At 34.8% G+C, this 22,162-nt stretch overlaps 1 protein-coding gene across 1 annotated transcript; it reads left to right on the forward strand.

The window, feature by feature from the left end:
* The first annotated feature begins 1,937 nt into the window (after positions 1 to 1,937).
* On the forward strand, positions 1,938 to 21,283 carry LOC103989313 (protein STRUBBELIG-RECEPTOR FAMILY 5-like). Its single transcript, XM_018826408.2, has 16 exons — positions 1,938 to 2,239; positions 3,167 to 3,299; positions 4,304 to 4,375; positions 4,451 to 4,516; positions 4,813 to 4,884; positions 4,969 to 5,040; positions 6,268 to 6,339; positions 6,418 to 6,483; positions 7,194 to 7,259; positions 7,362 to 7,624; positions 9,800 to 10,068; positions 18,246 to 18,517; positions 19,763 to 19,883; positions 19,977 to 20,113; positions 20,589 to 20,745; positions 20,987 to 21,283. Exons 1-16 carry the CDS (start codon positions 2,152 to 2,154, stop codon positions 21,128 to 21,130), a joined length of 2,070 nt encoding a protein of 689 aa, XP_018681953.2. The 5' UTR covers positions 1,938 to 2,151; the 3' UTR covers positions 21,131 to 21,283.
* The last annotated feature ends 879 nt before the right edge of the window (positions 21,284 to 22,162 follow it).

Consider the following 22,162-nt stretch of genomic DNA (forward strand, 5'->3'; position numbering starts at 1 on the left):
TATATATATATATATATATATATATATATATATATATATATATATATATATATGAAATATTTTAGACTCCAAATGTTTTAGACTTTAACCTATAAAATATTTAAACTCGTTTGAGAATATAAAGGTGATTTCACATTCTTTTATGCTTTGGAGCTAGCCCTCCAGATTAAATTTATTGTTCTAGCGACTCTAAATTGATCTATCTTTCTCAATTTACTATAGTGAGATTATAAATTTTTACTATTTATTAGATATGTTCGCTCATTCTAATACCAAATATTATGAATTTAATTAGAATTATCTACATTGTGAAGCATCATTATATTCGTCTACAAAGTATTAGCATTGATGCAACTTCGTAAGTCTCGAATGATATATAAAATAATAAATTGATTAGTTAAGAAAATGATTGATCGGTGTCCCGTAAAAGAAAAAAGTTTTATCAATAATTTAACAAACATATAAGAGAGAGAAAAGAAAAAAATTATTTACTATAAAAATTATCATAGGAATGATAATCGAGATTAGTAATTATTTACTAAAATAATTTTACCCTTATCATCTATTAATTTAGTATCGAAGGAACCATATTAAGAATCAAATCTATTAATTTAGTATCGAAGGAAGCATATTAAAAACCAAATCAATTGCGGAATACTAAGTCCACCTTAGCCCTCAAGTGAGTGTCCACACAGAGTCAGAACCAAGTTAGACTGATCTAATCATCATCGATATTTTTCACATCAATAAGTATCAAGAGTATTCAAGAGTATTTTAATTAAATTAAAAAATATTAAATTTGTTGTTTATAATTTTAAATAGAGTTTTATTTTCTAAATTTTTATTTAGCAATTGACTAATTATATATCCTCTTTGCTGTTTTAACACATATTTATGTCATCTTAAATATTTTTTTATAATTTAATTTTGATCACAACTATACCTAATTATTCATAGATATGTATAATCATCTCAACATTTTTATTTCAATAATATATTCTTTAATATATATTATTTATCAATCAATAATTTTTAAACAGATGATCACGTAAAACTCATAACTCTTTTCACATTGACTAAGTGCATATTGACGATGACAATAATAATAAAAATAATAATAACAATAATAATAAGTGTAAATTTTAGGAAAAAGTCTAAAGTTGTTACAAAAATTTTACACAACGTCTCTGTTTTTTTAAATTCCCATAGAGCATCCCTTATTTTATGAAACGATCATTTTATCTTTCCCTCCGTTAGACTCACCCTTGCCTCTCTAGACCCTTGTTGGTTCTCATCGGATCTACCTCTTCTTTTGTGGACCCTTATTAGACATGTTGAACCCCATTAGCCCATGCCTCCATGGATTCTCGTTACCCTTGTCGGACTCACTCTCCATCTCCATGGACCCTTCTTAGCCGCCATCGAACTCACCCTTGCCTCCGCGAACCTCGCCGACCTACTGTTGGACCTACCCATGTGTGCTTCGTTCTTGTCGTCCTCACCTATAACACATACAACTAACGACAAACGCATATACAACTAGAGGCCAATGAATGAAAGGCGACTGGTGCCACCTTATCCTCATAGCCCTCATCTCGTGGCATAAGTGATCAATGATAAAGGTCGTTGGAGGCTTACCTAGGTAGAGGTGGATGAGTGAGAGAGGCATAGGCAAATAAATTCTATCAAGCCTAAATGTGACAACAACTGTCTATCAAAATTTTTGGAAATGGGGTATTATGCAGTATTTCTCGAAGCTTAAAACTTTTTATGAGAATTTATAATAATAATAATAATAATAATAATAATAATAATAATAACCCTTCCTATAGCTCACGTGCATTGCACGCTCCAACTGCCGGTTTTTTTGATTTTTTGTTGGGATGGAGGGAGGGAAAGCAAGAAAGCAGAGGCTCTCCGCCACCCTCGCGGCTCCGTTGCCCCTCCTCGAATGCCGCCTTCCGGTACCTCCTTCTTCCTCTCCATCTCTCGCTGCGAAACCTTAATTTTATAGGAACAAGCGAATGGATTCCAGTGGAGCAAGCGAGGGTTCCCTTCTCACGGCGTCGGCACCCTCCTCCTTTCTCCCACCTCTAGCTGTGCGCCTCACCATGGAAACATCGACCAAGCCCTAGATCCCCTCCTCCCAAGATGGTTCGCTGTCTTCCGCCATCGCTGATTTTCTTGTTGTTTCTGCGTCTCTCCAATCTGGTCCGCGGCAGGACCGATTCGTCTGATGGTAAGCGATTTCCGTATTTCTCCCTTCTCGATGGCTCGTCTTGTGTACTGTTCTTCCTCTTTGCGAGTATGATTAGATTTATTCTGTTAACGATCGATTGATGTAGTCTTGCAATGAAACATTAGATGGAATGTTTAAGTGAACCCGGAAGACATGGAAGGAATTAAAGATTACACCTGAGATCAGAAAAGAATATATTGTTGTGTCAATTTGATTAGTTTCTTAATGCGATTGGAGTTAATTGGGCGTGCCCCTGGTTGATGTGTTGAATTTGTGTATATGCATGTGTAATTGCATTCATATTTATTTTCTATGAACAACAGCTGCTGTCTGCGTAACTTCTATTGTTTTATGTAGTTACCAGATTGAGATGGGCCATTGGTTAAACTGTTAGCTTAACTGGTTGGATAAAATCATGAATATAATATATTTAATATATAGAATGGAATAGGTAGTTACCTTAGGTTTAATATTTATTTTTAAAAATAGAATATATTAATATATCATGTTAAAAATCTAAAACATATGGATAATATCATGAATAGAATTTTTTGTAATATAGTAAAAGAGGATGGTAAGGGTGATGTTAACAAGAGAATAACCAGGACGATAGGGCTTTTCATCTCTTTTATCCTTATGATGAAAATACTTAACTGACCTTTAAAAAAATCAATTTTTTTTGTAACAATAAAGTGTCGACTGTTTTTCAGTCTTTTTAAGGTTCATACTCTCCAACTAGTAAACCAAACCAGCAGGGTGTCCTGTTCTTGTTTTTTTTCTTTTTGTGTCTGAATAGTCTCTCCCTTCAGTCCGAGTATCATAACTATGGTTCTGATCCATCGATATGGTCCTTTCCAAATAAGCAACGCTCTTCAGATTTTGGGCTTTCTGCTTTCCTTTGATACTGTTGGTTTGTTGCTTTTGCAGTTTCTGCCTTGAATGTTATGTATAGCAGCTTAAACTCCCCCTCTCAGTTGACCGGTTGGGGTTCCAGCGGTGGTGATCCCTGTGGCAATGATTGGAAAGGCATCAAATGCTCTGGCTCATCCGTGACAGAAATGTAAGGAATTTCTTTTTTCTTGGATTCTTATGGTTCCTGGCTTTGGTTGCTGTGGTTCAGTCATTGCCATCCATTTATCCAAGACAACTTTCTAAAATGTGCTTTATGTGGTCATATATGTAGATGATCATGTGATCACCTTAAACAATGTCTTTTAGTAATTATATGGTTTGACTGCACATGCCAAAGATGCAACCATGTATTCTGTCTATCCTCATCATGTCACTGCTTATGCAGATTATGTTTTCACATAGGCTGTTTCACTCTTTGCAATTTGTGCTGTAATATGTATGCCATGAAAAGTATTACATTAGTCTCTTGAACCTCATCTTTTTCTTATTACTTTTCAATTAAATCACATTGAAATGTTTATACTTATTCGTTAATTATCTAATTTGACCGTCGTTACCTGCTTGAATTCAACTAGAGTTTGTGGTGGTGGAGGAACTGAACATACTTAATGTTCAAAGTTTGGTTGTAACTTGTTACCGTACATACTTCACTATGATTATGATGAATGTTTTAAACTCTAATATAAGCTGCAGATGCAGATTTGTGACTTGTGGGCTGCGCATACAGTGTTGCAGGCCTTCAGAACATTGCTCAAAATGTTAAAATTATCAGTGTTAGAATTTTCCAGGCTACGACTCTAACAGCTAAATATCAATAACTCTTACACTGTGAAGAAAAGAAAGTTGCTTGATTATGCTTTTAATAATGTACTGCATTATGCTTTTTACTATTGTAGTTAAAGGAAAAACAGTACATGGAACTTTTTATAGGAGGATGGTAAATGATCGAGAAAAAGAAACACATACTGTTTCTTCGGTTTGCAGGCTTCAGTGCCTTGGTATAATCTAATATTCTGGTTCATTTCACAAGAGTGATTATTAATGATTACCCTTTCACCTAATATTTTGGTAGGCAATTTGTGAAAGCTGCTTTATATTTTTGTCATTGCTTTACTGATGGCACTTAATTGGATATATATTTCTGTCAACCAGAAAACTCTCAGGTCTTGGATTGACCGGTACAATGGGTTACCAACTGTCAAGCTTGACTTCAGTAACTTATTTGTAAGAACTAACTTGCTATTTCTTTAGACATATTGATGTTGCAACCTAACATGCCTTTTCTTGGTCTTAGTACAGTGATTTGAGCAAGAACAATCTTCAGGGCGATGTACCTTACCAACTTCCACCTAATGCCATTCATATGTAAGTCCCACCTTAAAACATGCATATATCTATCATATTTATTCTCAAGCTAGCAATTCTAACCTTATGTGCATGTTGCAAGAGTACAAAAAGTCGAGTGAAACCTAAATTTTATCTACAATGAATCAGTTTGGTGGACTTTCGTAGTTGAAATCAAGTTCAGTTACTATTTGGAACTCTATGTTTGCATGACTTGCATATACATGGGATTTTAATCTCTGTATGGTCACATTGCTAACATATTAATAGAATATCAATGTTTGCCAGAATTTAGCTTGACATTTTATCTTGTGCAGAAATCTTGCTGGAAATGCACTTACTGGAGGGGTTCCTTATTCAATTTCTCAGATGACTGATCTTAACTATTTGTAAGATGAATTTGATTTTCGTTGCATAAGCTCCTACGTGCATCCTTGGTTATTAATGATAAGTCAGTTGATGGTGGAATGCAGAAATCTTGCCAATAACCAGCTCAGTGGTCAGTTGACTGATGTGTTCGGAAAACTTCATAGTCTCTCATTGCTGTAAGATAACTTCTTCTTTATTATTATGTAATTAGACAATCAAATTCATTTGAAATAAAGAAAAAAAAATTGCTATTGTACTTCCAGTGATTTATGACTCACCAAAGTAGTTTCTTTTATGAAACTATACGTTTTGGTTTTAGTGATCCTTATCAGCCGATCCCATTAGAATGAAAAAGTTATACCATTAATACATTTGAAATTCTTTTTCCTCAATCTAGCATCTTTTTGTCTTGATTATGGTTTTTAATTTCGTCCGGTTCGGTACGATTTGACTGGTATATACTTTTCTATGTTATATATTGCATATATTGGGATGCGTGTGTATCTATTCACATGTGTTTATATAGGCACATCTAGCCTTCTTTTGGCAAATACATGGATTAATTTGTTCTACAGATGCTTTCAAAAGAATATACATAAAGAAATTGGAGCCACCCTCTATGCTACCTCCTTTGTTTGATGACCGTATTTAGAAGAGCAAATCCCTTCTACCTGAAGTCTTATTATGGAAATAGTTTCCGTTGAAAAATATAAGAATAAAGATCTTAGATGAGATTTCTATTCCTAGATATGTGATAAGAGAATAAATCTTGGTTTAGTGATGCTGATCTGCATATTTCTAATGTTGGTTTAGTGATGCAGTGGTTGTGGTTTAGGAGGATCTTTTTGGTGAAGCTTAGTTGGGTTCCTTAAACCAATCTCACTGTATCATACCATGCTTAAATATGCCTCAGGAATTGGCAAATACCATGAAAGTCATATCCATTATGAGACTACACCAGGGCGTTAAATTGATGGTGCACTTATCTAAACTGCTGAACTGGTGAGGATTTATTAATATGACAACAAAGGCATGTTGTGAAAAAGGAGTAATAGTCATTAAGACAAGGCAGTTTATGTACTTATATTGTTCACCTGTTTATGTATTTTTTAATAGTCAACGTGAAGGTCATTTCTTTTTAGTCCTTGGATTTGACCTGTTATACATTGAATACATTTTCATATTTATGTTGTTTGGAATTTTGGCCAATTGGGTGATCTTTCACTTAAAAAATCGTGAGTTCTCACAAAGTGATTTCCCAACATCACAAATTTGCTATGACTAAGAATTCAGAAATTAAATAATGGTTCTGTCTTTTTAATTTAATTCAGAAATTAAATTATATATGACTTTTTTTCTTATATGGACTTTGTGCATATGACCATACTCTATTATGACATCAGGGATCTCTCATTCAACCACTTCTCAGGTAACCTGCCTCAGAGCTTCGGATCTCTCTCAAGTCTCAAAACTTTGTAAGGAACAGAAGTTTTCTTTTAATCTATCTTCTTGAGCTCCTGTTGAACTAATTTTGTGTATATTTGAATTTACAGGAATATACAGAACAATCAGTTTAGTGGTTCACTTGGTGTTCTTGCCCCTCTTTCTCTCGAAGATCTGTAAGTATTGATGAATAATTAGATCATGACTCAATGCCCCTTTCATCCGCTTGGAAACTTGGATGGTGTATTGTTTCAAGTGTAACTACATATCATTTGTTGTTTAATTATACTAAAAGAAGGTTCCTTGGAAGCTAATGGTTCATTTTTCTCTTTTTGTTGAATATGAAAAGTAATTGGATTGCCATGATTGTAAATATGGATAATTTTAATATAAATCCATTTCTACTCACTTTTAGTTGGAATTATCAAGTGAAGATGATCATCTGATTTAGAGAAATCTTTTGGATGCTTATTAGAAGTTAATAAATGATGCTAAAAATTGTATTCAAGGAATCAGAAATACAAAAGTAACATAGTTTCAAGTTTCAACTGTATAATATTTGCAAGGAGTTCAGAATTTATAAACGACATTCTATGTAAATCTCATAGAAATTTTATGCGCTTATATGGGCAGGTATAAAGGTACATAGAGAACATAATCAGACAAGAAGCATCTAACAGTTTATATCTTGGAATAGGAAGTCTCATTCAGTAGTTTGTTAAGATTGTTGTGCTTTTGCCAATACATCCTATTTTTCCAGTATATATTTTCTCATGGTTTACTGTTGAATTCTTTAAATTTTTTAGAGTTGCTTGCTTGTTATAAACCAGCAAACTCACTAATTATCTGAGCAATCTTTAACCAGGTTTTCTTGTTTTTCTTCCAGAAATGTTCAGAACAACCATTTCACGGGTTGGATTCCCAACAAATTGAGAAGTATAGATAATCTTAAGTGAGCAGGATTGAGGCTTTCTTTTTTTTGGGTTCTTTTCTAGTTTTATGGATTTGCTGCTTTGTCTAATCCTTTCTGATGGCTACTAATTTCTTTCGTAAGGGTTGATGGAAATTCTTGGTCATCTGGACCAGCTCCTCCAGGTATGTCTAAAGCTGCAGACAGAACTGGTGGAAGCTCATCCACAAATAAACATTCAGGGATGAAAGCTGCAGCCATTGCTGTGATCGTGATAGTTGTCTTAGTTGTGATTCTCATTATGATGGCTCTGCTTAAGCGAAGATCTTCAGCTTCATCTTGTTATATTGATGAACAACATAGCCAGAACAGGTCATTTACACCTCTGGTAGACGATGAGTTTGCAGGTAGTTTCTTTCATGTTGTAAATTGTCCAGAATCTTTATGTTATATTATCAGATAGCTGCTCTTATACAAATTCTGATTGTAGTATCATTTACGCTTCTAGTATGCAAAAAGTTTTTAGTTTGTTTCTTCCATCGCATTAAAGCTCCAGAGACTTTGTAATGTTATCATATGGCTGTTCATATATGATTTCTGTTTGTAGTAAAGAAACTGTAAACTCATGGATATATGATTCTATATTCATTCTACAAAACTCAAATCGATAATGAATCTCATATGATATCACTATCTAATTTGGATCTGACAGCCTACCAATACTCACCTGGTGCAAAATCCAACTTGTAAGATCATGCTGAAGTAATTTTTTGGTAAGAGAATGATGTGTTAAGTTGTTTTTAGTAGCTTGTAGATAGTCAATTTTGTCATGCATATCGCTGATGATACACCAAGAGTTGTGCTGGCATTAGTGGCAGGTATAGGTAATAATGTTTCAATGGGAAGATACCTGTTATTTGACATAAAGGATATTCAAGCATGTTACATGGGATACCGATATTCATTAGGAGCAACAAATCTAAGTGATTGTATTTAGGCACTAAATCTTTTACTCCAGCAATATGATGTGGTTCGCTAAAGCTTAAAAGTGAAATTTACTGTTCATTTTACATGGATCCTTGTTTATTTTAATGTGAATAGTTTGAAGGTTAACCATAGAATACACAGAAGGTCCACATTGTTGGTAGTCAATCAGGATCTTGTTTATAGGCATATAATAGAAAGTAGAATGCTTAAATTGTAGAGGCCTTTGGAGTGGCATGATCGTCGCGTGTTCCTTTTTATATGACAATCATAAGGTTACCTGTGCTTTATGGATCAAAATGTTTAGTAGTTACAAAGAGAAGTTTGGTAGTTGCAAAACCATACGTACAAAGAGTTGCTGAGATGACTATATCAAGGTGGAAGCACGAGATTTTTGAAGAAATAAAAATATTTACATTTCTCAAATGTTAAGATAGTACTGAAGATTTAATGAGGAAGTCTAAGAATGAGAAAGACCATTCAGGATGGCATGCTGTGTTTAAGGGAGGTTTGGAGATTACTGGTTAGCTGAGGTGAGTTAATTTGGAATCATGGCACGAGGGTGGAGAAAGGCTTAATAAAATTTTATTTGAAACAATAAAAAGAGATTGATAATTGTTTGAACAAAAGTGTTGCTATAAATAGCTATATTTATGGAAAAAGATCTATGTACCAAGCCCTAGATAGTTGAGACCTTATGCTTGTTCTTGTTGTAGGCATTTAAATGGAAATATACAACCTGATATGATCTTGGTTTACTTTTGAATCCAGAAGCAAGTTGACTTCCATATAGAGTAGGCATGTTGATTCAACAGACATCTGAAGGTGATTATTCAGTTCTAAATTCTAGTAAGGAGTCGAGAGGATTCATTTTGCTATTTATGGTAATTATTTATATGTTACCCCATCTTATGGTGAGAGATTGAAACATGGCAACTCATTTCACCATTATCTTTTTGTTAGTTTAGCAGGAGAGTTATTGTCCCACAGAATTCTTTGTCAAGTTCAGGGTTGTTACTGTTCAAGTTGCTCTAACCCCAGTAAGAAGCTCATTGAAGTTTTAGGTTCTTTCCTAATAAATTCACTCTCTTTAACTATTGTCTACGGAAAGTGCATAAGAACTGAATAACTGTAAATTCTGTATTTTAGATGAGATTCTATTTGCTAGTTGATGTTTTAATAGCATCTTTTATTGTAATGAAGCCCATTTTGTACAAGCAATTTATTGAATTATCTGATGATTGACTAGAGATTTCTTATTTAATGGATTCTACCATAACTTGGTGGACATTTTATATTGCCATTGATGTGTACATAGTAAAATTGACCTGGTTGCCGAATTTTTTTGACTTTTGTTCAGTTCTGTCAATACTAATATTCTTGTTCTACTCCTTTTTCTGTCAAAAAGAAGTCAATTTGCAACTTTTGATTTGGTCTTGAATTCTGATAATGATAATTTCTGGAACTCATATCTGATGAGTCAAAATTTCTGTTTTCATTTAGTTCATTTATATGTCTCTCTTGGAGATTTTCTCTTTCACAGTCATTATTAAAAAAATTATGCTCCTTTCATAATCTGTTATGGAATCTGCTTGCAGGGCTTAAGGATTCGTCTTCTTCAGTTGACATGAAAGCTTTTGAAAATCCTTCCTTGGATCTAAAAACACCATTGGCTGATACTCAAAAACCGTTAAGTGATAATCAGTTTGCAAAAAGATCTAATTCCAGAAGAAGCACAGACCACATTAGTCCCACAATTTATTCTTTAGCAGATTTGCAAGCTGCTACCTTGAGTTTCAGTGCTAGCCGCCTTCTTGGGCAAGGGAACATTGGACGCACATACAAGGCAAAATCTGCTGATGGAAAGGTACATTTACACTTTACAGTACCACCATGTATGGTTTAGTACCTGCAATATTTACTGGTTTGATAGCCTACCGGCATGTGGATCACAGTACAACCTAGTCGTACGTCCTGTAGAAGGCTTATACCACTAGGTACAAGGTCTATACCATCTGGTCCACCTAGTACAAGGTGTGCACTAGTACAATGTCTACACCATCCGGTGCAGGGTTTGTATCGGACAATAACGTCTTTATTTTCCAAACAGTACATTGGTATGACTCAGATCCATACTGGAATTGGTACTTGTTCGATATCCGAAATTTAAAACCTTAATATATTTTATGAGAGTGATTTCATTTGTAAGGGTAAGACCAAGGTTTTTAATTTCGAATGATACTGCCCATACCGGTCCACTAGCAAACCGGTACGCGGACCACTCGCTACCAGGTGATATCGTCGATTGGGGTTGTTTCCGCCCCGTTACCATGCGAAATCGGTCGGTGACGGTTGATTTCGATTGTCGTCACCCGCTACGGGGCGGTATTAGCCGAGGGAGAAGGAAGAAGGGGAAGAAGAAAAGGGAGAACCTGGAGATCCGTCGCCGCCCTCCCTCGCCGGACGCCGCATATGAGATGTTGCCTCCTCGTTTAAGGCGACGAGGCCTCGGCATCATCGGCGACTTCTCCTCATCCACACGAGGAGAAAAAACAAGGCGACGTCGCCCTTCTTTTTATTTTTTAACTTATTATTATTATTATTATTATTATATATATATATATATATATATATATATATATATATATATATATATATACACATACATACATACATACATATACATATACATATACATATACATATACATATACATATACATATACATATACATATACATATACATATACATATACATATACATATACATACATACATACATACATACATACACACCGAACTGTACGCGCATCGCTCGGTATACTCATACCGTACCGAACTGAGCTCGATAATCTGGTACGATATAAAATTGCAAACCTTGGGTAAGACCACGCATATTGATCCTCTCCAGATGCAGCATTGGTGGGAGTGTTATGCACTTGGTTTATTCTTTAATATCCATATGCTCTGAAAGTACACAGCCATGAGTACAAACGTCATGAAATGTGAGTAATGTGCTATGTTTTGCAACAGCTGCCAGTGAAATAAGGCTGTCATGTTAGGGTCATACGAGCATGAATCTAACTATTGCCTTTTTGTTGTGTTTCTTCTCGTTTGCTTTATGAACTATTTGATTGGTTAATCTATCTGAATCCTTATCCATCATTCACTTAAGCAATTCCAGTTAAAAATTCCTGCACTGTGATATTCATTTGAATATTTGTGTTTTGGCTGCTAATTTATTTCTTTAGGTGTAAAGCTGATTTTCCTAGTTCATGGATTTCGTACGTGTTGAAGAAAACAGTCCTTAAATATGGTTTTATTGCTTTAAATTCTGATCCTGAATACAACTCACTTTGTCTGTAAGTACAAGGATGTTTTGTCTTGGTTTAGTTTCTCAATTCAATCTAATCTTGAACATTGGATTGTAGCTTAGTTCAAACTTCAAACTATAGAAGAGCATGGTTGCGTGCTTTGTAACAGAATCCTACATGGACAAAATGTTGTCATGCATGAATTATTGAGGGTATCTTTATGATGAGGACTTACTGAATTCAAATTGTTGGCATCAATTAAAAAGAATATTAGATTGCTTGATCATCAGGAAGTATATTTTTCACATATGTAAGTTGTGAACCGTGTTCCTCTCTTAATAAATACTTGCATTTACAATACTAACATATTTATACATTTACATTTTTACATACAGAATATGTATACACATGTGTATCTTCATTCATAGGTAGAGATGGACAAAACACGTATATATCAACCTTTTTATGCAAAAGGCATAACATGAATGGTTTAGGACGTTGTACTTTGGAAATGATAATGTTAATTTCGATAAAGCATATTCTAATCATCCATATACATGTTCATATTTACAAGGTGAGATGAAAAGTTTCCTACCTACAAGAGGAGCATAAACTTTATCTCTACTCATAAAAAAATGACAAAACGACCATCTGACTTATGTAGACCTGCATTGACCCAAGCCTGATAGGCTAACTAACCCAACAACTTCGTTTAGCTTAAGCCACTCGTCAAAATTCTTAAGCTAAAGTTAATAATAATATACTCATCAAACTCTTATAAGCTAATTTTAATCTTACCCACTTTCGATGTGGGACTAATCGGAGTGTTACAATTTTTCCCACTCAAGGGCTTGTCATCCTCATCAAAGCCCAACATTACCTAGATCAAACTCTAGCATGGTACATGTGAGGTATAGCTTAATGGTGGCTCTACGCTTTGATGAGTTCTCTAACTCCATCCATGGGTAGCCTTTTTCTACTCGAGCTCCTTCACCATGCTTAAATACTAGGTTGGCTCTGATACCAAATATCACGACCTGGGTCTGATAAGCTAACTGACCCATCAACTTCGTTTGATCTATGTCACTGGTCAAAATGCTTAAGCTGAAGTTGATAGTAGTACACTTATCATACTCTTATAAGTCAATCTTAGTTAGATTAAGATTGGCTTGTTTATTTCCAATGTAGGACTAATCGGGGTGTTACACTAGCTATTATGTCCTTGAATAATATACAAGTTTGGCCATGGATAATATCTATATTGGCTATCATTAATGAGATATTTATGCAGAAATAACACGAATTGGATCTTGCATCAACATGTGATGCAGGAGCCATTTTTGTTTTCAATATTTTATTTTATTTACAAATGTAATAGGTTGCCATCTGGCATGCCTTTAGGCTAACTACAAAGCTTGCCCAAGAAGAAGAAATGAGATTATTGGGCTTGATTAAAGAAAGCTAATTCCAATCAAGAGTCACCTAAGTACGAAAGATCATTTGTTAAACAATTAGAAGTAGAACTTCTTTAGAAAAACAAAATGGGTGATTGATCAACCCTGATGAAAGGAATACAATATTCTAAAATTGGAGGGTTCATTTAAAGGGAAACAGGTGCTAAGCAATGAAATGGTGATGTGTTTGAAGTTTAAATATGTAAAAGAAGTTTTGCTTCACTAATGGTGCCATGAAGTCACCTATGTGTGAGACTTGAGGGCTCTTCATCCTTAGAAGTGATTTCTAGATCCTGAGTGAGCTTCATATTTGTTCTTTATTTTAATTCTCAAAATTATTTAATATTTTCTTCTTTCATGCTAGTTAAATTTGAAACATTAATTTCAAAAAATAATAAGAAGATTTTACAGCCTTGTTGATTATTAACCAATCAGATGTTTTAGTCTCATTTTAAAATCCCTTGCATGTGTTTATCCTACATCAGTATGATATTAATAAAAACCTCAAATAATTTTGCCTACACTATTTCAACCACCCACATTTTATTGCCTCTATCCTATCAGATAACTTTGGTCAGATTATGATGAACTTACTAAAAAGTGTCTAAAGGTTAAAACATGATGCATCAATGAGGTTTATTCTATAACAAATTGGCTTGAAGAGGGTCTAAAAAGAAAAAAAGGGATTCATCTTTAAATGAAATTATAAATTTTATTTGTTATAAGCTCGTTTAAAAATTAGTGGAGACCTAGAACTTGTCTGACACTCAAATAGTTGATTCAATGAATTTGCAATTGTTAGTGCTCACTTGTATTTTCATGAATTGTGGTTGTTGATTCTTAATAATGATAAACCTTTTCCTTTTTACGCTGTGCATGGCATTATTGTTCCGATTGCAGAGCTAACTGGACATATCTGTTATTTTTGGATTGAGCATTAAGTTCTACTAGGATTGTACACAGGGATGGTTGTATATATTCCCGGAGAACTGATAGTTTAATTATGCACTCGGAAGCGACGTTGTTAAAGAGAGGTGAGGGATGAGAAGAAAGACTTCACACAAAGGAGAAGAAAGTATTGCTCGTTGTTATATTCCCTTGCTCCACAATGCTATTTATACAAGTTTACAAAGTTGTCAATATCCTAAATCAAGGGTGATCATGATCAATCACCCTATTAGCTTAGGTATGAAACCAATAAGTCAATGATTTTAGAGGAATTATTTCCCTAGCTGATGTGAACACAATAATATGAAGATTATTTCTTTATAGGCCCCCGTAAGATTGGTCTTCCATCATGAATACTAATCTTGGAACAATGTCAAGTAAAATGTTGATGTGATAGCGGCTTCGTTAAGGAGTTTGCAAGTTGTTTGACAGTATGAACATGGCTAACATGGAGTTGCTTCTAAGAAACTTGGTCACGAACAAAATGAAAGTCAATGACTATGTGCTTCATTTGCGAGTGAAAGACTGGATTAGCACAAAGGTAAATAGCACCAACATTGTCACAATATATAGTTGGAGGAGATGATTGTCCAATTTGAAGTTCACGAAGCAAGTTCTGCACCCAATTAATGTCAGCAGCAGTGGATGCAACAGCATGGTATTCAGCCTTTGTAGACGATCGAACAATAGTTTTTTGTTTTTTTGAACTCCAACTTATTGGGTTAGCTCCAAGAAAAATAATACAAGCAGAGGTCGACGTCCACTTATCAAGATTTCCAACCTAGTCTACATCAACAAAAGCATAAAGACTTAATGGAGAGTCTTTGCAAATTAAAAGACCGTAGTTTAAACTTTAAAGTACCTTTTGGGTAATGAAGGAGCTGCTTGACTGCAGTCCAATGGTTTGATGATGGCCAATGTATAAACTGAGATAGTTTGTTGATTGCAAATGAAATATCTGGTCGAGTGAGGGAAAGTAACTGTAGGGCACCAAGTGTAGAGCGATAAAAAGTAGCATCAACTAGGGGTGAGCCATCATTAAGCTTCAAGGTGGGTGATGTCGACATGGGACTGAAAACTTCTTTGGCACTATCCATCTTAGCCCTGTCAAATAAATCACGTACATACTTGTGTTGTGATAAGAAAAGCCCGAATAAGGTAGGTACTGCCACAACACCAAGAAAGTAATTTAGGAGACCAAGATCCTTGATAGAAAAGCGGTTGGAGAGGGCACTTATGAATTGTCACACAAAGTCAAGCGAGCTCCCTATAATTATAATATCATCTACATAGACAAGCAGAAGTAGAGTGATATTGCCATAGTGAAGAATGAATAATGATGAATCAGATTTTGAGTTGACAAAGTCGTATGATTCCAAATATTTGCGTAATTTAGTGTACCATGCTCGTGGTGCCTAACAAAATCCATAAAGAGTTTTTCTTTATATGCATGTGTAGGGAAGTCAGAGTTAATAAATCATGGAGGTTGTTGCATATAAATAGTATCAATAAGAGTGCCCTGTAGGAAGACATTATTGACATCTAGTTGCCCCAACGGCCAACCACAAGAAATAGCAATAGTGAGAACAATTAGTTGGTTTTACAATTGGACTAAATGTATCAGTAAAGTCGATGTCAGGTTGTTGGTGAAATTCCTTTGCTACCTAATGAGCTTTATATCTTGCTATAGACCCATCAGGATTCCATTTGATATGAAAAATCTATTTACACCCAACATGAGAGATAGGAATTCCATTACCATCACCAATAATTGTATTATCTGTACCACCATATTCTAAATGCATGGAGAGATTCTGCAGATCAAATATGAAGTGATGAGAAACACCGGAGTCCATCACCCAACTTCTATTATTACTAGAAGATCCATTGGTCATGAAATTGGCTTGCAGCTTGTATAGTGGTTGTGGTCGTGACTTGCACATTTTGGCACTCTGACAGATCTTGTTGCAAAGTTGACAAACAACTTTCGGTTGATTGTTATATGGAGGATGCCAATTTGGATTGAAGCCACCTTGATAGGGTTTGTTATTAGCAAAATTCTTGTAGTTTTGATGTTGCCCTTTGTTAGCTTGTCCCTTTTGATTTGGATAGCCACCATTGTTTCCTCCATTGTTTTTGTTGTTGGATTTTTTGTTATATTGAGCAGTGATGATTGCTTTTTCCTTCTTGGGCTCTTCTTGATTGAGAAACCTCTCATGATCAGAGAGCTTATCATAAAGCTCTTCAAATGATTTAGGTGCATCTCGAGCCCTTATTGCAGCATTGATTTCTTTGTACTCATCACCAAGATTATTAAGAATAGCAATAATAATCTCATCTTCATCTGAAGGAAATCCAATAAGTGCCAAGTCATTAGCTATTACCTTGATAGAACGCATATATTCGTCAATTGTCTTTCCCTCCTTTGTTGTTTTTGCAAGAGTGCTCATTAGACCAAGCATCCTTGTGCTGGATTTCTTGGCATAAATTTTCTCAAGTTTGGACCAAGCTTCGACTGATGATGTTGCGGAAGAAATTAAAGGAATGACTTGATCTGAGATAGAGGCTGTGATAGCATGAAGTAGGAGTCTATCTTGTCTTTTCCAAAGCTTCCATTCTGGGTTTGCAATAAGATCCTCCTAGGTTTTGATTATTTCAGGAGGGCACATGCTTGTTCCATCGATGAAGCCGATAAGATTATAGCCATAAAGCAGGTTGATTACTTGAGATCTCCAAGAGGTATACTTGAGCTTGGTGAGTTTCAATGGAAGTTGTAATGTGGGGTTGATGGATACCGAATTGTTGGTTTGAAACTCACCAAGCTCGGTCGTGAAGATGGAGTTAAAGATAAAAAAAAAAAAAGTTTGAGAAGAAACTTTGGTTACCTTGTTTGAAGGGTGAAGAAGGATGTATTGCTGCGATTGTGGATTTGGTTGCAGGTGTGCAGTGGCTGTGGACAATGCTTGTGGGTGTTGTACCTCAAAGAAGATACTTTTAGGAGTTGGAAATGATAACTAGAGGCTTTGATACCATAAAGAGAGGTGAGGGATAAGAAGAAAGACTTCACACAAAGGAAAGGAAAGTATTGCTCGTTGTTATATTCCCTTACTGCACAATGCTATTCATACAAGTTTACAAAACCTGTCAATATCCTAAATCAAGGGTGATCATAATTAATCAGCTTCTTAACTTAGGAATGAAATCAATAGGTCAATGATTGTAGAGGGATTATTTTCTTAGATGGTGTGAACACAATAATATATTTGTAGCGGGATTATTTCCCTAGATGATGTGAATACAATAATCTGAAGATTATTTCTTTATAGTTGTATCAAGTGGTACCTCAGGAACTGGTAACAAGATTCATGGGCAACCAATATATTCTACATCATATTACAAACGGACTGCATAACTTTGAGCATCCCAATGCAGGATATTATGGTCTTCTCCTTGCTGACAAGGATATGTGCACACAAAGTGCACAGACATAATAATCTTTAGGTGTATCTGTTGTAAAATGAGACAATAAGATGCATATGTCCTGGATTACCATAGATATGGGTGGAGGGAATTAAGATTATGATCATTGGCGAACATGTAGTTCTTTGGTAGGTAAAGTGAGGATATAGTTAGGAGTGCCGTGTTTAAGGATTCGCAACATTACAGAATAAAGTAATGAAGATTGAGGAATCTATTTTGTGTCTTATTATCTTGTTATGCAGTGATGATCAGGGGACATGTCTAAATCAAATGACGAGGGACAGCTGATAAGAACTAGGTCATCTTCAAGCTGATTAGCCCTGAAGTTGGTTAAAATAACTGAGGTTCCTACTTGCTAGTCCCTCTGATGCTTAAGAAAGTCTTTTGTCTAATATGATGAAAAAGATAAAGAGAGACTGTTGAGGTAGGAAAAAGAATTCCAGAGGTTGGTTGCCTCATTAGGAAGTAGATCAACTTATAAACATGTGGTGAATGATTAGTAAGTAGATCAGTTGCCAGGTTGGTCCAGGTAGTTGGCAGGACCTGTCAGGCAATTGAGCAGGAATTTCTATGGTTTTTTTATTGCCAACTTTTCTTATTTTTAGTGGTCAAGTTTTAGATCAGGTTGGTCAATATTCGGGTTGGATTTTTCCCATGCTAAAGGAGATGATACATAATGACAAGACAAATCGATGTCGTGTGCTGCAAATTGTTCCTATGATATATACCTTTTACATTGTAACTGATTAGTATCTAACATGGTTGAGTTATCAAACTTTTTTGTTATTTAATATTTCATAATTCTGATTAATTGTGGTTGAATATTCATAACTTATGTTGCTAGCCAGGTTTTGGCTGTTAAGAAGATAGAGGCATTAAGTTTATCTGGGAGGTCTTCTTATAACTTTAAGGAATTAGTCTCTGGCATTTCCAAGCTGCACCATCCAAACATTGCTGAACTTCTGGGCTATTGCTCAGAGCCTGGTTACCAACTTTTAGTCTACGAACTCCAACGGAATGGTTCTCTTCATGGTTTCTTACATTTGTCGGATGATTATAGCAAACCATTGACTTGGGAAACTCGAGTAAGAATTGCTCTTGGGACAGCTTGTGCTCTAGAGTAAGTAGATATCGTTAACATGCCATTTAAGTGGAAATGCATGATAGTGATAATGAGCATGTATTTTCTCCCTTGTACGTCTAATTTACATTGCATATTATCTTCTACCACATATATTCATTGTCAAGTCAGGCTTTGAACAGAATGAATAATCAGCAACTGTTGTTAATGTTTCCAAAAGTAAATGAAACGCAGTCACTATTTTTTCTCTTTGCAGCATCAAGTCTTGTGAAACATAGTTTATGTTACAAAATTTGTAAGTTAAGAACTTCTTACAGTTTAATTTTGCAAACTAAGCAATACTTTCTGATTCTGTTCTATGATTTTTAAATGTGAGTATGTTAGCTCTTTAATCTGTTATTCTGTGGTTAATAAATCTAATATATCTGAGCAAATTTACACATGCAATGCTAAGAGTCAAATAGTTGTCTGGTTAAATTGTTGAGTGCCTTTTGTGCAGTTTTGCAATTGGAAATGTACCTAAAGACCGTGCTTCTCTGCAGTAAATTGCTAATTAAGAAAGAGAACTATTACATCCTAAGCTCTGCTCATCAGAGCTCAAAAAAGAAGATAGAGAAGGAGGTCAGGTGTCCCTCCGCAAAACCTCTATCTGATTACATTTGGCATGATTAGCTAACCGATGAACACACGGATTAACCTTTCTACGAACGTGAATTACCTTCCAAACCTGAAACTTGCTCAACATGAACTTTTATTACTGAGTATTTCTGCAATACTATCTACTGCATTCCATAACAAACAAAAGGAAGAAAAGTATTTGGAAAAGCAATGATTTACTTGTGTTTGGCCTCTCAATCATACCTTAAGTTATGATCATCAATTTAGGAAGCCTGTATTTCAGTTTCAAAATAGACTATCATGGGATTCCCTAAATTTGAAGTTTTTGTAACCTTCTTCACATGACTGAGTCATCCAATTGTGCAGTACGATTATTCTTTATAAGATGATTGTGATAACCTATTCCAAAGACTCAGTAGACACCTATTCTGGTCAGTTTTTCATGAGAGATGCAATACACTAGATGGCTTTATTGGCATATAATTTACTGATCACTATATTCAGCCAAAATAGTTGAACAAAATTGCCAAAATTTCAACATGGTCAATCTTCATGTTTCTCAGTATACCAATTTTATCATCCGGTATTTCTCAGTAGAACATGAGTCTGCTACCATATTGTACATATCTGCCTATTTAAATTGACAATCACTTTATGCTTGTTCAGGTACTTGCATGAAGTCTGCTCCCCATCTGCAATTCACAAAAACATCAAGTCTGCAAACATCTTGCTTGATGCTGAGCTAAACCCACGCTTGGCTGATTGCGGTCTAACAGTCTTCTTTGAGGTTTCAACTAAGTTCACTTCCATCGTGTGATGCAACCATGCTTGACTTTTGGGCCACAATTCTGAGTCACTGACTTCTGTCTTTTTGCAACAGGATACAAATGATAACTTGGGCCCTGGATACAATGCTCCTGAATGCACAAAACCTTCTGCCTATACAATTAAGAGTGATGTCTACAGCTTTGGAGTGGTCATGCTAGAGTTGTTGACAGGTCGTAAGCCCTACGACAGGTAATCAAATACAGGGCTAGTCACTAGAATCTTGATTTGTGGAGCTGGGATTTGGTTTTTTTTCTGTTTATCAACATGTAGTATTGCAATCTGCTGAGATGTGGAGATCTTTAATATCAAATATCATTGATTTGTGAAGGCACACAGAAATGATCTTTCACTTAGGCTAGTCCATTGAAGCAATTGAGATTTTTTTTTTCATTATAAGAAAAACGAATAAGGGCCATTGGCTATTTACTTGGGGCTTAGATACTTGATCTTTTTTTTCTTATACTTGTCACATTTTAATCACCATTTAGAGACCAAAATGTGCATTGAATAAGGACAAACTGTCTAGAGATCATTTACTTATCTGCGTAATTCCTATGTTATTCTGTTGCAATTCAACTTCTATATGGATGTCGTGCATTCGTGGACCCACTGCTTGTGGTTTCACCTTCATTCCATTATTTGAACTTTTCTTTTAAATTTTCAGTTCTAAGCCAAGACTAGAGCAGTCATTAGTTCGATGGGCAGCACCACAACTTCATGACATCGATGCATTGGCACGGATGGTGGACCCTGCACTGCGGGGACTTTACCCGCCAAAGTCACTATCTCGATTTGCTGATGTTGTTGCTCTCTGCATCCAGGTAAAGTGCTTTCTACGCCTCTCCATTTTACTACAGTCACTGCTTGAGAATCTTGATAAGTGAGACAATTCTTCACTGCACATCTTAAGCATGACACCATGCAGTTCACAAAAAACCTTTTTTTCCTATTGAGATCAACAATCACGTATAGATTTGTCCTGAAACCGTTATATCTGCAGTGGTGCTACTTGCCATTTTATTCACAGGTCACTTATTTCTGTGTTTCTTTTGATTGATCCAGTCTGAGCCTGAGTTCCGTCCTGCAATGTCCGAGGTGGTGCAAGCGCTGGTTCGTTGCGTTCAACGCCCTAGCTTTAACATGAGGATGGGTGGAGATATGAGCACTTCTCGCAGGAGCGATGATTCTGATTATGGATATAATTGAGGACTTCTTGAACTCACTGAATTTTTTATCCTTTTCAGAGCATCACAATCAATTCCATTGAATTGCTTAGTTGTCATGTTCATTGATATACGACGCTCATTGTTATCTTCACATTTCACGAGTAATTAGCCATTTGGATATGTTTTTTCTCTATTGGTGAAAGAGGAAGCTTAATTTATTAATCAAGACAACATACCGTAGCTGCTGAAATTAAAATTCTTCATGTAGTATAGTAATATGTAAAGTATATTGGAGTTTTCATGTAAATGTATGGAGATGGAAATGACTTATGAAAGTCTTTACTAGTTAAAATTCATATTTACGATTAGTAAACAAAAAAAATCTGAATCAAACATTTGATTATTGTACGAGGTTGCAGATGCCAATAGGAGGGATATTTTTGGATTCGGGATGCCATTGTACATTTGGTTTTTCTTTTCTAAAATTATAAAAAATAAGAATGTAATTTTAATGTTACATTAAGTATTGTCTTATATATTTTAATCTAAAACATCAGTAATGTATTCGATTTACTTCAAAAATTTATCCAATATATTTACATCTTAAAAATTATATTATCGGATCTAAAAAAAAAGTTAGGCTTAATTGTCATGTCATATCATGTCATGTTGCGTGGATATTTATAAGTCAAGCTAAAATTTTTTTCATACCCCCAAACAAATTCTATAGCCTTATATCTCTTACTCTTTTAAATTTAATTGTATGGTTAAATACTTGGTGAAAGTAATAAAGATATTTTAGATATTTAAAGAATAAAAATTTCAATTTATAATAATCATGATTAACAGAAATAACATAATTGAAAGATTTAAATATTCAGGTATATGTAAAATCTAAATCTTCTATATATATATATATATATATATATATATATATATATATATATATATATATATATATATATATATATATATATATATATATATATATATATATATATATATATATATATATATATATATATGGAGGGGTAATGAGATTATTTTCAAACTTTGAAAGGATTGATATGTA

The sequence above is a fragment of the Musa acuminata genome, chromosome BXJ3-1 (genome assembly GCF_036884655.1).
Source record: "Musa acuminata AAA Group cultivar baxijiao chromosome BXJ3-1, Cavendish_Baxijiao_AAA, whole genome shotgun sequence".
NCBI lineage: Eukaryota > Viridiplantae > Streptophyta > Magnoliopsida > Zingiberales > Musaceae > Musa > Musa acuminata.

Coding starts and splice junctions, on each gene's coding strand:
- LOC103989313 (XM_018826408.2), top strand. CDS start 2,152: ATGGTTCGCTGTCTTCCGCCATCGCTGATTTTCTTGTTGTTTCTGCGT. Junction 4,376..4,450: donor TTGACTTCAGTAACTTATTT/GTAAGAACTAAC, acceptor GTCTTAGTACAG/TGATTTGAGCAAGAACAATC. Junction 20,746..20,986: donor TTGTTGCTCTCTGCATCCAG/GTAAAGTGCTTT, acceptor TGATTGATCCAG/TCTGAGCCTGAGTTCCGTCC.